At 44.4% G+C, this 14,764-nt stretch overlaps 1 protein-coding gene across 14 annotated transcripts in view; it reads left to right on the top strand.

The window, feature by feature from the left end:
- Window positions 1-14,764, top strand: part of SCMH1 (Scm polycomb group protein homolog 1) — a 219,479-nt gene that overhangs the window by 196,602 nt on the left and 8,113 nt on the right. For all 14 annotated transcript variants that reach the window (XM_062191072.1, XM_062191075.1, XM_062191074.1 and 11 more), the window contains 3 exons: window positions 5,325-5,525; window positions 8,280-8,471; window positions 12,924-13,118. In XM_062191072.1, coding sequence (XP_062047056.1) covers window positions 5,325-5,525; window positions 8,280-8,471; window positions 12,924-13,118 — 588 coding nt within the window. The remainder of the gene's footprint in view (window positions 1-5,324; window positions 5,526-8,279; window positions 8,472-12,923; window positions 13,119-14,764) is intronic.

The following is a 14,764-nucleotide window of genomic DNA, read 5'->3' as shown; positions in this document are numbered from 1 at the left end:
ACGCTGTGTTCATGGTGTTCCTCAGGTTGGACAGGACAGCCAGAGTAGTACAGTGACATGTTTCCCTTCTCCCACGTGGGAAGCTGGAGTGGGCTGGACCTCACCCCACACCCCTCTGCCAGAAATGGCTCTGAAAAATGCCCATTAGTTAGGCTGTGATAAAATAGTCTTTCCTGAGGGAAGAAGACTTTGTTGAGTACAAAGCCCTCTGGTGTATTTCAGAGTGCTGCTTCTCACCTGCACTCCCCACCTCTCCACTCTGACCACTGCCGAAAGCTCCAGGGGATTCTTCTCCGAATTTTATTGTGAGAAACTAGCTGAGCTCCTGGAGGTCAGACACAAAACTTTAAGACTCCCCCATGCCACGACTGGGACGTGGCAGTGTTTTTAACAAAGCCTCTAGCAGTTCACCCAGTACAGTGTAGGTTTCCTACCCCCTCCTGGGTCCCAGAGGTATTCCTGCTCCTCTGAGTTGTGATTCTCTCTGTTGTGTTTCTCCAAATGTGAGGTGCAGTGGTTTTCCCTAAGACCTTATCCTTCCATATCTAAAAAAAATTGTTGATTTTTCATCTGTTCAGCTTCTACTTGTTAAGAATTGAGTAATTACTTTCAAGCTCCTTATGTGCCAGAACCTTTCTCTGATTTTTTTTTTTAACAACTCCCAATTTTGATTTCAGGGATGCAAGAGAAAATCAAAGCATAACAATATACAAAAATATGTTTATGACTTTAGCACCAGGAAGATTTTTAAAACAAGATGATAAGCATTAGTTAGAGAGTATCAGTGTATTCTGCTATCTTAAAATTAAGGCAACTTATCTGTTCCTGATGGCATCAATTGGGGTGGCTTAATTGGGGCTAAGTATTGATCATTCATGTAGCTAGCAAAATTGGTGCTGGATATCATTAGTTCTCACAAAATCCTCTCCAAAAGATATCTTGGATTCCCTTATATCATGGATGCTTGGTTCCAAGAGCAGGTGTCCCAAGAAGCAGGAAGTGGAGTCTACCATTTTTGAAGACCTCAGCCCAAACTAAGCATAGCATCATTTCCACCATACTCTAATGGTCCATCAAGAAGAGAATAGACCCCACTTCCTGATGAGAGGAGGGGCAAAGAATTATAGACCGTATTTTAAAACACATTAGTCTACTTTCTGGGCATTAATTACTTATATTGTTCCTTTTGTTCCTTTCTGCAAACTTAATTCTTCCCCCTCACAAGGTTTCTCATAAAAAAAAACCAAAAGTCTCATCCCTTTACAGCATCAGGTTCAAGGACCAGGATCTCATCATCTAAATCAGGTCCAGGTGCACATAGGCCACTCAGATGTGCACGTCAGGTCCACTCTTCTCCGTGTGTGATTTTTCTCTATCTGATGACCTGTGAACTAAAGAAACAAGTTGTGTGCTCACCACATTCACAACATACAGTTGTGGGATGGGCATAAGGTAACTTTTATAATTCCCATTCAAAAGGAAGGAAAATTGGGGCATGCAGTATTCACTGATGTGTAGAAATTCTGGAATGCACCTAGGCACATGTTGCCAACTCCTTAGTTAGGTCCACTGTTACTTCCTAGGAATTATTTTCTATGCATCTTAGTTTTCCCCTCTGTATCATCCTTTCTTTCCCATGCGAAACTAAAATTGTCTTCTCAGTTTTCCTCCTGCCTGTGAAAGGTCAGGGATCTAAAGGATTTTTCCCATTTTGTACCATCTCTGTCCCTTTTAGTCCAAGCTGGCAAAGCTTCTGCCAGAATGATTCTCTTAGAAATTTGAGGAGTTTTCTTTGAATACTGTCAGAATCACCTCATTAAACAAACGGCACAACCAACCACAGATCTCTCAAAGATAAGCCCTTCTCTGCTTAGGGCCTCCTGTGCAGCTGCTCTGGGACAATACCCTTAAGATGCTTAAATTTCCTGTTATGGGCAAGCATCTGCAGGTCATTCCCCTAATATTCATAGAGACTTTCTGCACTAAATGAGTCTATGAAGCATAGTTTTAGATCTTTCTAACATCTTAAGAAAGGATTGTATTATCCCAATCTAGAGTTGATCTTTGGCCCTTACTTAATTTATAGTTGTTTGCCTTCTAGAGAGACTGGAAATGAGAAGCAATTTTATTTGTTAACTCTACAAATCCCAGGTGTATGTATGTGTACATTTTTGTGAGTTCATCTGCCCTCTTACATTTCGTTACATTCGATAAGAAGCGCCCAGATGGCATTTTCATGATGCTGTCTGCAAACCTCCTCAGCTGTTTCCTTCAGTTCCTTAGGAACATTTCCTATTTCCATGTTACTGCAGGCAACAATGCCATCAAATTCTCAGACACTTCGTAGCAAGTATTCCCTGTCTCTGTCTTCCAGGAAGATTTCTTTACTTTTCTTTAAACCTTTGTTGACAGCCTCCTTAAGGACCTTCAGGCTTCTTTAAAAAATTCTCCTGGAGACTCTCAGTTTTCACTCTCTGTGGCCCTTCATGCTTCTTCCTGCTAACCTATTCCAAAACCAGTGCCTGAGTTAGGCTTTTGTTACTGAAGCACCTATGTGTGCTACTGGAATCTGTTCCAGTAATCTTCTGTATACAACAAACCATCATAAAACTTCATGGCTTGAATCAACAATGTGGGCAAGGCTGCATGGAGACCTGTCTCTGTTTCATGCAGTGTCAACTGAAGTGGCTTGACCAGGACTGGAGAATCCATTTCCACTGTGTGACTGACAAGTTGGTTTAGGCTGTGGTTTGTCTCCATGTGAACCTCTCCACGTGATGGTTTTGCTTCCTTATGCACGGTAGTTGGGATCCTAGAATGAGTGACCCAAGAAACAAGAAGTGGAAGCTGCCAGTTTCTTAATTGCCATACCTAGAATCTAACGTAGTGTTGTTCTCTACCATTGTCTGCCTGTTAGTCAAATGTGACAGATCAACAAGGAGGAATGGCAAAGAATTTTGGGGCCATGTTTTAAAACTGACAGACTTTTAAAGGTTTTGTATTTCACTATTTTTTAAAAAGACTTTTTATTTATTTATTTGAGAGGTAGAGTTACAGACAGGGAGAGGGAGAGACAGAGAGAAAGGTCCTCCTTCCATTGGTTCGCTCCCCAAATGGCCACAACAGCCAGAGCCCTGCCGATCCGAAGCCAGGAGCCAGGTGCTTCCTCCCAGTCTCCCACGCAGCTGCAGGGGCCGAAACACTTGGGCCATCCTCTACTGCTTTCCCAGGCTACCGCCAAGAGCTGGGTTGGAAGAGGAGCAGCCAGGATTAGAACCAGCGCCCATATGGGATGCCGGTACCACAGTTGGAGGATTAACCTGTGCCACAGCTCCAGCCCCTATTTCACTATATTTTTTAATCATCACCAGGCTGGCTGTATTTTTTTCCTTTCTGTGCATTACTATGCAAGGTAAAGTTTACATCAGTGGAAGGTCAAATATTAAGTATACAATATGACAAGTTTAATAAATGTAAGCTGCTGCGTAATTAAATCTTAATTGAGATGAAGATATTTCTGCCACCCTCCGGAGTTCTCTCATGCTTCCTCACAGTCAGTCTCTACTTCTTCATTTGTAGTCTGCTTTTTATCACCAGAGATTAGATTTTTCTATTCGTGAACTTAATGAAACTCACTGTGTGTACTTGTTTGTGTTTGGTTTATTTCACCTAAAATAATGTTTTTGACAATCACTGTGCTGTTGTGCCTTTTAGTCATTCATTCTTTTTTTACTCCCAAAAGGTACTGCTCTAAAAGGATACACCACAATTTATGTATCTGTTCACTTATTGGAGGACATTTGGCCTGCTTCTAGTTTAAGGTTGTTATGACTGAACTTCTATAAACACTATTATGTATTTTCATAGATACTCGTTTTCACTTACTCCTTCTTTTTGAGTTCCTGAATTTTCAGTTATTTCAGTAGAAGTGTCACATTACCAGACATGAAAATCCAATTTCTCAATAGACCTCAGCCAGTCCTTTTATTGGATCCACCATCACACCAACCTCCAGAAACACTTCATCTGCCGGTGTTTACACCTTTTATGAATTGCTTTCTTGGTTCTTCTAAGTCAGTTGCGATTTTTCTAATCTGCTTTCCAGCTTCCAAAATTTTTTAAAGTGTGTATATTTATTTAAGGGTGTGTAAGTTGCTGTGTTCTCTTACTCTGGCTCATCTTAGTGAGTTTTAGGAGAGAAGAAAGTTAAATGCATATATTCAGTGTCATTTACCCATTTCTTCTGTCTTTCTACTGTAACCTTTCACTTCCTACTTCCCCACTATTTTCTGTTTTATTCTCTCCATGTTGCTTCTCAGAATTATGAAGCTGGAGAGTCTGCAGAGGGCCTTTAGCTCAGCCTGCTTGGTTCTCAGATGGTGACCCTGCCATCCATCAGTAGCCCCCACAGCTACTACTATTATCTTGTTTGTCTTTAATAGCAAAAAAACTTGTCCTCCTATCCCTTCATTCAGGGAGCACCCCCACACACAACAGTGCAAGAAAGGAAAGAACCCCTCTGGTCCACAGATAAGGGGAGAGAATGTCACTGCTGACCAGGCTGCGTGGGGCCTCTCCAGACACAAAGGAAAACTGTTCAGGGTGTGCCCACTCTGTTCCTTCCTCTCCACAGTGCCAGGTGCAGGGGTGCAACCAGGTGAGTGCCCAGCTGTCTTGAGATGAGAAACTACCCAAACAAGCAAATACATAAATGGGACCTTCAGGCCTTTTTCATGGTTTTTGTTTATTCCATTTCTTCCTACTTTTACTACTTTCTTTGGGCCCAAGGGCTGATTTGGAAGATAAGCAAATGGATTCTAAGGCTTAGAAGAGAAAACAGGGAAAGTGGCCAGCAGTGTGACCATTCCACTTCCAAAGGGTAACACACATACACACATGCACACACCACACACATACACACACTTTACTGCTATTGCCATGGCTCCATAGCTCCGTTAACATACGAAGTGGTAAGTATGAAGAGTATGCGAAGTAACCAAGCACAGAAAATTCAAGTCCAGACATCTGGGAACTTGTTTAATTTTATTTTCAGTGCACACAAGACAAAATGCAAATTCTGTCTTACCCTTTGGTCTGGGTTGTTCTCGCAGCAGACTGGATTCCCAGTGCCTTTGGTCAGTCATGCAGTTTGGGCTGGCAGCATCAGGCGTGCAGCCTCTCTGGAAGCTCCAGCCCCTGCATGTCCCACACGGTCTTACCAGCTCAGCTGCTGGATATCCTGCTGGGGACCAAAGCGCAGGGTGTAAACCATGGAAGAGAACACTGGAGATCTTCAAGGTTCTTTGATTCTTTGTCTTCTACAGTTTGTATCTACTTGAACAAGAACGGCAGCACAGGCCCCCACTTAGATAAGAAGAAGGTCCAGCAGCTCCCTGACCATTTTGGGCCCGCCCGTGCCTCGGTGGTGCTGCAACAGGCTGTCCAGGCTTGCATTGACTGTGCTCATCACCAGAAAACTGTCTTCAGCTTCCTCAAACAAGGCCATGGTGGCGAGGTTATCTCAGGTAAGCGCTCGGAGGCTGGTTTGGCCGCTAGCCAGAGAGGCAGACCTTCTCCACCTGATTTCTGACAGGGTGTTGTGGTTCCTACAGGAAACCTGTAGTCTCTGGGGAAACGTGAAGGTATTCTGTTCCTCAAAGGGTCCTCTGCCAGGAAGAACACCCAAGAAGAATAAATCAGACTCTGTTTAAGCCTCAAAACAGAGTTCTCTCTCCTACTGTCTTCCCGCTTAACTTCTCCCAAACAGAAAATAAATAAGTATATTGCTTGAAGACTTGCCAGAAGAAGTAATCCAGAGGGGCAGTGTTACGGCAGAAAGTCAGTTTTTCCACCCTGGCTTCTGGGAACTGCTAAGCTCCTCTGTCATCCCTTTGACTGCTTAGCTGCGCAGTCCTCTGCCAAGCCCAACACAAGGGAGCTGAAGCCCAGGGCAGAGTAGGAAGCGTCATGCGTCTTCCTTCCCTGCTGGGAGATTTTGATTCAACAGCACCATGGTTTTTGCTCTCACTTAGGATATTTATTTTTTCTGCTGAGCTTTGCCTCTGTTTCAGTTTTCCTAAGTCCACACCCCTATTTCTTACCCACAAAACCTACGAAGACAACCTAGAGCCTTTCAGTAATGCTATCCCATAATTCTCCACTCTTCAGGAAACCCAGCTGAGATGAAAAGTCCTATAAATTACCAAGCCATATTCTTTTAGCAAACATTTCTTGGACCTTTACCACATGTCAGAGACTATTGCCAAACAATGGCCAGGAGTGGAGAGAGTGCTTCAGAAAGTTTGTGGAAAAAAAATGGAATTAAAAGAGAAGTTTGTTCTGGTGCCCAAATAAATCTGTGCATAACTTTTTCAAAATATTAATTTCCCATGAATACCCCCCAATGCATGGATTTCAAATTTTTTTTGCCCCAAAATAAATTTTACTCCATTTTCCATGAACTTTTGAAGTACTCTGGTGGATGATAGGCCCAGGTCTGAAACAGCTAACCATGAGAAGCGTTATAATAGAGAAATATGTGAGAGCCCAGACAAGAGAATGCTTGGCTGTGGGGAGGAGGGGCGATAGGGAAGAAGTCACCACAGAAGAGTGGAAACTGCCTGGGAGATGAGGCCCCGTGTCCTTGAGGCCCACTTCCCTCCGAGGCCCAGTTCCTCCCTATCTGTCCTCTGCTTGGCTTCAGTGCAGCGGTTGCAGGGGACCTCTCGGTTCCTTCCTCTTTCACTCTATCACATGTCACTCTATCACATGTCTCTAGGGTTCTTCCTCTGCCCCAAAATTGGCTCCTTATAGTAACCCAGCTCCCAAACTCCCAATTAATGGTGCTGTTTTTAGAGGCAAATATGCAGGCCTTCCTTTAAAAATCATGCTGATACATTAGGGTAGCTATAATCTACATAATTTCATGATACATCTCCAAATAACTAGAAGAGTAAAAAAAAAAAAAAAAACAGCGAATGTATAAGGAGATGGAATTGATAATTACTGATTTGGGGCCACCAGCATCCTATACGAGCACTAGTTATGTCCTGGCTTCTCCATTTCTGATCCAGCTCCCTGCTAATGGCCTGGGACAGCAGCAGAAGATGGCCCAGGTACTTGGGCCCCTGCACCCATGTGGGAGACCCAAAAGAAGCTGCTGGTTCTTGGCACCAGATCGGCCCAGCTCTGGCCATTGGGGCATTTGGGGAGTAAACCAGCAAATGGAAGACTTTTTTTTTGTCTCTCTCTCTGTCTCTCTCTCTCTCTGTCTCTCTCTCTATATATAACTCTGCCTCTCAGATAAATAAATATTTTTTTAAATTACCCTGATTTGACCATTATGAATTGTATGCATGTACCAAACTATCACATTCTAATTCATAAATATGTACAAATATTATGGGTCAATTTTTTAAATGTTTCTGTTTATTTGAAAGGCAGAGGGACAGAGACAGACAGACATATATCTCTCATCTGCTTTTTTACTTCATAAATGTTTGCAATAGCTGAGACTGGGAATCAGGAGCTGGTACCTCAGCCTGGTGTCCCCTGTATGTGACTGGGACCTAACTCCCTTGAGCCATCACCTGCTGCCTTGCTAGGGCACACACTGGCAGGAATCTGGAATCTGAAGCCGAGCAAGGACTCAAACTCAGGTGCTCTGATATGAGATGCAGACATCCATAGTGGGATCTTAACTACTGTGCCATATGTTTGTCCCTCAAATAAAAATTTAAAGAAAAAATATGTTGATGTTTTAGTAGGAAGGGAGAGTAAAATCAAGCCAAGCATGAAACACTTCCAAATGTTCCCAAAATTCCCAAACCCTTAAATAGATTGAAATTTGTGTACATAAACCATTGCTGGCAATGGTTCTAGTCTCCTCTCTGTCCAACTTCTCGGTTCTTAGGCAGTGCTTGTGAAAACAGCACCCTAAGTGAACAGATTTCCTGGAGGAGACCTAGCCAAGTGATGGAGCAAATAGAATCATGTTCACAGTTGTTTTCACAGGTTGAGTGAAATCTTTCCAGAGCCCCAGGGTGCAATAGACCTGGTCTGGCCACTCCCATTATTGCAAGCTCTTTTGAGTTGGAGGCAAAAATCAAAGCCCTGGAGGGAGGGAGGTCAGGGGAGGCAGGGAGGAAGCCAGGCACAGATTACCTTTGTGTATCCAGGTGAGCCTCAGGCAAGCAGTGGGCTGGGCTCCTCCGCCCCTGCTGCACACCGCACTGCACTGCTAGGCTGACGTGCCTGGCCCTGTTTACTTAACTCCACAGCCGTGTTTGACCGAGAGCAGCATACTCTCAATCTTCCAGCAGTCAACAGCATCACCTACGTCCTCCGCTTCCTGGAGAAACTCTGCCACAACCTTCGTAGTGACAATCTGTTTGGCAACCAGCCCTTTACACAGACTCATTTGTCACTCACTGCCACAGAATACAGCCATAGCCACGACAGGTACCTACCAGGTAGGAGTTGGGATGGGGCCTGGGCTGATGGGGCGGGGCGGGGGAGGGGCGGGCAGTGAGGCTAGCAGCAGCAGCAGCAGCAGCAGCAGCGGCTGTGAAAGTCCAGGGCCCAGCTGAACCCACCTGGGCTGAACCCACCTGCCTAGCGCTTCCTGTTGGAACTTTGGTTTTTGGTTCCTTACTTTGGTCCTTGGCCCCATCTTGGACTTTTCAATCTCCACTCACTTTTACTCTCTCTTCAGGATTTTGTCGTCTTTCATCTCTGGGATCACCTTTCTTTCCTCTGGACCCTTATTCCTTGAAAAAAAGCGGTTCGTGATTTGCCTTCCGAGCTCCAAACTGCATGTGGAAACACTGTGAAGTCACAGAACTCTCAGTGTGAATCTGGCGGCAAAAGCCTAACATAGATGGCTCTTGCCAGCCGAAAGAATTATTCTCAGGCTACTGATTGAGAAATGTGCTCCCTGGTGATTGGCCATCCATTCTTTCCTTTGGCACATGGCCCTAACTCTTGCAGTGCTGCCAGTCTGGCAAGTCAGTTCAAGTTCCTGCCGTTTCTGACTTGGCTGGAAAATAACTTTCTTAGTTAACATACCAGACCCACAAGGGGAAAGCGATGCCATGTGTCCCAGATCAGTGACTAAGCACTTCCCGGAGAGGTTAAAGAGTAAACTGAGCTCAGCATCTCTAATCTGGGGCCCACCACCCAGAAATACAGGAAATGAAGGAAAGCTCAGCCCAAAATGTACCAAGGTAGGTTATTGTTCAAAGAGGGAGGATAGGGGGCCGGCACTGTGATGTAGCAGGTAAAGCCACCACCTGTAGTACCGGCATCCCATATGGGCGCCGGTTCAAGTCCTGGCTGCTCCACATCAGATCCAGCTCTCTGCTGTGGCCTGGAAAAGCAGTAGAAGATGACCCAAGTGCTTGGGTCCCTGCATCCATGTGGGAGACCCAGAAGAAGCTCCTGGCTCCTGGCTTCGGATCGGCTCAGTTCCGGCCATTGAGGCCATTTGGAGAGTGAACCAGCAGATGGAAGATCGCTCTCTCTCTTTCTCGCACTCTCTCTCTCTCCCCCTCCCTCTCTGTAACTTTGACTTTCAAATAAACACGTAAATCTTTAATAAAATTAAAAAAGAAAGAGGGAGGAGATGTCCTTTAAGAGTCCTGTGGAGTGTGTCCTGTGTAGAGAGATTGGAGGCAGGGAGGAGAGGGGAGGGTGCAGGAGGATGGGGAGGAAGAAAGGTGTGCTCTCTGACCTTCCACATAAGTCTTATCCCACACTGCCTGCCATGTTATGTTTTCATCATAGTTTTAACAGAATTACTTCCAATAATAGTGCCACTTCTGAGAATGTGCTCAGGGAAGCAACTACTTGCCTAGTCCTCTTCTCTCCTGTCCCCATCTATACTTCTACATCCTAATGAGTATTGCTCATGTGACTTTCTTTTTTTCCTTTTTGACAGAGTTAGACAGTGAGAGAGAGAGACAGAGAGAAAGGTCCTCCCTCCGTTGGTTCACCCCCCAAATGGCCGCCACGGCCGGAGCTACACCGATCCGAAGCCAGGAGCCAGGTGCTTCCTCCTGGTCTCCCATGCAGGTGCAGGCGGCCAAGCACTTGGGCCATCTTCCACTGCCCTCCCGGGCCACAGCAGAGAGCTGGACTGGAAGAGGAGCACCTGGGACTAGAACCCGGAGCCCATATGGGATGCCGGCGCCACAGGCGGAGGATTAACCAAGTGAGCCACAGCGCTGGCCCCACTCATGTGACTTTCAAGCAGGGCAGAGACGCCTGAATTCTAAATATTCCTCATGGGGACCAGAATGAATAGTGAGAACTTCTTCTCACCTAACCTGCTTTCAGTTCCTTTCTTTCAGCATCAGAGCCTCTGAAAATAGAAAGTGACATTCTTACTTGCAGGTAGAATGTTGCATGGGGGCCTTTCTTGACTGAGTATGATTGAGTCAATACAAAAGCAACGTGTTAAATAGTCCCAGCTACTGGCATGCAGGAACATTCATCTGCATTTCATTAGTGAAAATTGGGCCTGCCTGGGATTGTGAAAGAATGGATACACAAGAAGAGGCAGCAGGTTCACGACTGTGGCTGCTAGTATAAAGAGATATTCCTTAAAGAATTCTTAAATAGAATATAAGAACTAGAGAATATACGAGAGTATCTCAAAAATTTGTGAAAAAAATTGAATTAAAAGATATTAGTTTGGTACAAAAATTTTGAAATCTATACATATGCAGGATCTCCAGGAATGTTCATGGAAAATGCGTATTATGAAAATTTATGCATGGGTTTAAAATGTTTTATACTAAAATAAACTTTTTAATGAAGTGTTTAATTTTTTTAAATTTATTTTCATTGGAGCTGGCATTGTGGCATAGCAGGTTAAGCCACCACCTGTGACTGTGATGTCCCACATGAGCACTGGTTGAAGTCCTGGCTGCTTTTCTTCCAGTCCAGCTCCCTGCTACCCCATGTGGGGAAAGCTTGATTGTAAACATTGACTTCTTGAATGTCAAAGATGGAAAGTGTATTGTCCTACCTGACTCACTCAGGGCACCATTTGATCAGCCTTGACAAGATAAGGATTTCCCAAAGCATCAGTCATGATGCCTCATTTTGTCCAGTATATCTCATTAGGATAAGATTAGTGATCTAGTGATCTGGTCTACTTCAGGTGTCATCAGTCCCAATTTTCACACCCCACAACTCAGGATCCAGATCTCAGCATTCTTAAAATTGCTGAAAAGAGGAGATACACAGTGGTTTTCACCAGCATCTGGTGAGTCCCTGGCTTTGTCATCAGAATTGTTCTTTACGTGAGGCAGGCAGTACTATCCCCATCTTAGCTGAGTAAAACAAGGGCTAGCAAAGTGAGATTACCCCACTACAAAACTCAGATTAAATCTTTTTCTTGAACTATCACAGAGAGGTTAGGTTTGCCATTCTAACTCTGAATAAAAAACAAAATAATAGTTCTGCATATTCATAAAGCCCATCTATTCAGTTTTCTCATTTGGTGTTCCTAGCCTGGCAGGGGATAATTTTTCCTTATTTTACAGATGAGGAAACGGGTGTTCAGAGAAGACAAATTACTTGTCAAAGATCACATAGCTCGTGAAAGACAAGAGCCCAAGGACTGAGCCAAGGTTTCCTGCTTTGGGGGTTGAGTTCCTATTCATGTCTCAAAGGGGGACACTGCTGCTGTCATCTCGCCTAGAAAACAAAAACCCAAAATTTCACCTGTGGAAAGGGGACGGGATAAGGCTTAGGTATTCTGGAGCCTCAGAGACTTCTCTTTTCAGAACCACTCCTAGGAATGGGCTCAATGATTAACCTCCCTGGGACAAATATTAATGACTTGAAGCCCACACAAATATTAAGAAGGAGCCTTGAAATCCTAGACCATCTTGCCACTGAAGTCCCATGTGCCAAACATTGTTCTCGGGCTGGTGTGCATTGGAGGCCCTGAGAGAATCCCAAGCATTATCTAAATACCTGGTCTTTAAGGAAAACCACAGAGGATGGTGCTAGGGGCTGCTAACCAAGACACCCCCACAAGCAAGGATTGCTGTGTCTGGGAGCTGACTTGGTTTGGGTAAGATCCAATCCTGAGAGGGAGTCTGCTTCAGATTCCAGAGTGCAGTCATGTGGCACTGCTGCCTGGTGGTGCGCTGTGGACTAGATGCAGAAGCATCAGGGTGATTCCCTTCATCACGTCACAGACATTCTCTTACTAAGTTCACAGGTCCTTTGGAAGAAACGGACTTGCTGTGTTATAGATGAGGACCTTGAAGTTCTGACAGAAACACTGCTGAGTTGCAGGGCCAAATTCTAAGCTTGATTCTGATCTCCCAAGCTCTTACCACTGCACACTCCCATCTTCCTTGGAATGCTTATTTCAAACAGGGAAAATACAAAAGGAGAGCGGGAAAGTAGGAACAGATCCTTTGTAGACAGGCCTTTAACCAGGGACCAAGAAGCAGATCTGAGTTGTCCTGCTAGCCGAGCAGATGGTCAGCTTCTAACACACCCTCATCTGAGCAAGTGTGTCTCTTCAGCACCTGTTCCCTGCCCTAGCCGTCTCTTCCATCCTAGAATAGCTTCCTTCCTTTCTTTCTTTCTTTTTTTTTTTTTTTTTTTTTTTTTTTAAGATTTTCCTTGTCCAGAAAAAGCCTAAGACATGCAGATCAGTAAGACCATCTAGTCTAAGAGGAAGAGTCTCTAAGGAGACCCAAGTGCAGAGACTGGCATCAAGCTTGACTGAGGTGACCAACTGAGAGCAGACCCATGGCCAGTACTCAGGCCTCCAGATGCCAAGCCATGTCTTTTGTTTTCTTGCTGCATGCTCCACTCAAACAGGTACCTGGGAGCCAGCACCCTGTGGTCCTTCCACAAATAGTCCCTGCTCTAACCCTGGTTTTATTATTTTCTAGGTGAAACCTTTGTCCTGGGAAACAATCTGGCCCGGTCCTTGGAGCCACACTCAGACTCAATGGACTCTGCCCTGAATCCCACCAGCCTTGTCAGCACCTCCCAAACTCTACGAACTCCTGGGTACCGGCCCTTGCTTCCTTCCTGTGGCTTCCCATCCAGCACTGCCTTAGCCATGCGCAGGTTGTGCTCCAGAGGTAAGCTGGCCAGAGTTCTGGGCCCCCCTTTTGCTTTCTTTTCCTTTCTTCCTGAGCTCTGGGAGGCCAGAGAGAGCCAAGTACTTTTGCCTCCTGTCTGGGGGTGACACTAGAGGCTGGTCTTACTGTTGTGCCTGGTCAAGCACCTGAGAAGTAATTGGAGCTCTGAGATTGGCTTGAGAATGGCAGGAACTAAAAGGCAAAGACCCAGAGCCAGAAGGGACAAGGAAGGACTCATTCCTTGATCCCTTAGCCATTTATGTGAATGCCATCTGTATTTAGCATGGGGAGGCAAAAATCAATCACTATTTGTCCTCAGTCTTATAGAGAAGACAAACACTTAAACATTGTAAAACAATTTCTTGAGTACAGTAACAGAGTTGCGCTGTAGGTAGTATGAAAACGGCAAGAATGGACACCTACCCATAAGCTTGGTGTTCAAAGGAAGCTTCCTTGGGTGACCATATCAGGGCTGTTTCCAGAAAAAGGAGGACTTTCCAGAAAAAGGAGTAACATGAGCAAAGGCAAAGAGATACAATGGATGAGGGCACTTCAAAAAGTTCATGGAAAATGGAGTTAAAAGGTAATTTTATTGTGTTGTAAGGATATTTTGAAAACCATGCATAGTTTTTTTTTTATAATATGTACTTTTATTTGCTTTTTGAAGGCCCCTGGTATGCATGGATTTCAACCTTTTTTACACCAGAATAAACTCATCTTTTAGTTCCATTTTCCACAAACTTTCTGAAGTATGCTTGTAATACAGATGGTACAAGGAATTGCATGCAGTTTGGTATTGCTAAAACATAAAGCACAATACTGGAACTCCATAAAGAAAAGCTTGGGCTGGTCAGGACTTACAGAAGACCTTGAATGCCATGCTGAAGAGTTTGAAGTTTATCTTACAAGCCATGTGAAGCTACTGAAGGCTTTTCATTAGAGGTGGAACGTACCAGCTTGTGTTTGGACCAGACCATTGATCGTTATGTTCAGCATGAATTTTAGGAGGAGTAAGAATAGAGGGACCAGTTAGGAGGTCACTAGAGTAGGCCACACCAGTAGTGAGAAAGGCCTAGACTAGGGCATTGATAGACAGTCTGAAGACTAAAGAAGGTATTTGAAAACTTCACAAAGTAAATTTGGTTAGTTGAGGATTCTGAGGAAGAAGGGAATGGGGAACGTCTCTTGATGTTTCTAGATGTGGTAGCTGAGTAGATGGTGGTGCCAGTCACTGAGAGAGGGAACCAAGCATAGAAGAGAAGGAAAAGGAAGGAGCTACTAGGTCATCTCAGACCAGCAGGCAACAGTTATGCAGGTCTGATTCTTAGGAATGAATACTAAACCAAAGTGAACTATAGTAGAATATAGATAGTAATTGAAATGATAAGGTGAATGAAACCCATCTCCCAGAAGTTTGCATACAGTGAAACAAAAAGTTGACCAGATGTGGAATTCTCAGGACCAAATAAAGTTCCAGAAGGGGTAACAGGAAGACCTGCCTACCAAGGAGAAAAAGGAACATTCAAAGAGAGGGGATAGCGAAGAATTTGATATTATGGTGGCCAGCACAGCACAACAAAGTTTCAGTAAAATAGGGACTGAAAAATATCTGTTGTATGTGGTTATTAGTGGTGATTTTAGGAATA

Source organism: Lepus europaeus, chromosome 5 (assembly GCF_033115175.1).
Source record: "Lepus europaeus isolate LE1 chromosome 5, mLepTim1.pri, whole genome shotgun sequence".
In the NCBI taxonomy this organism is placed as follows: Eukaryota; Metazoa; Chordata; class Mammalia; order Lagomorpha; family Leporidae; genus Lepus; species Lepus europaeus.
Note: the sequence above shows the minus strand (reverse complement) of the source record. Positions and strands in the feature narration are given on the sequence as shown.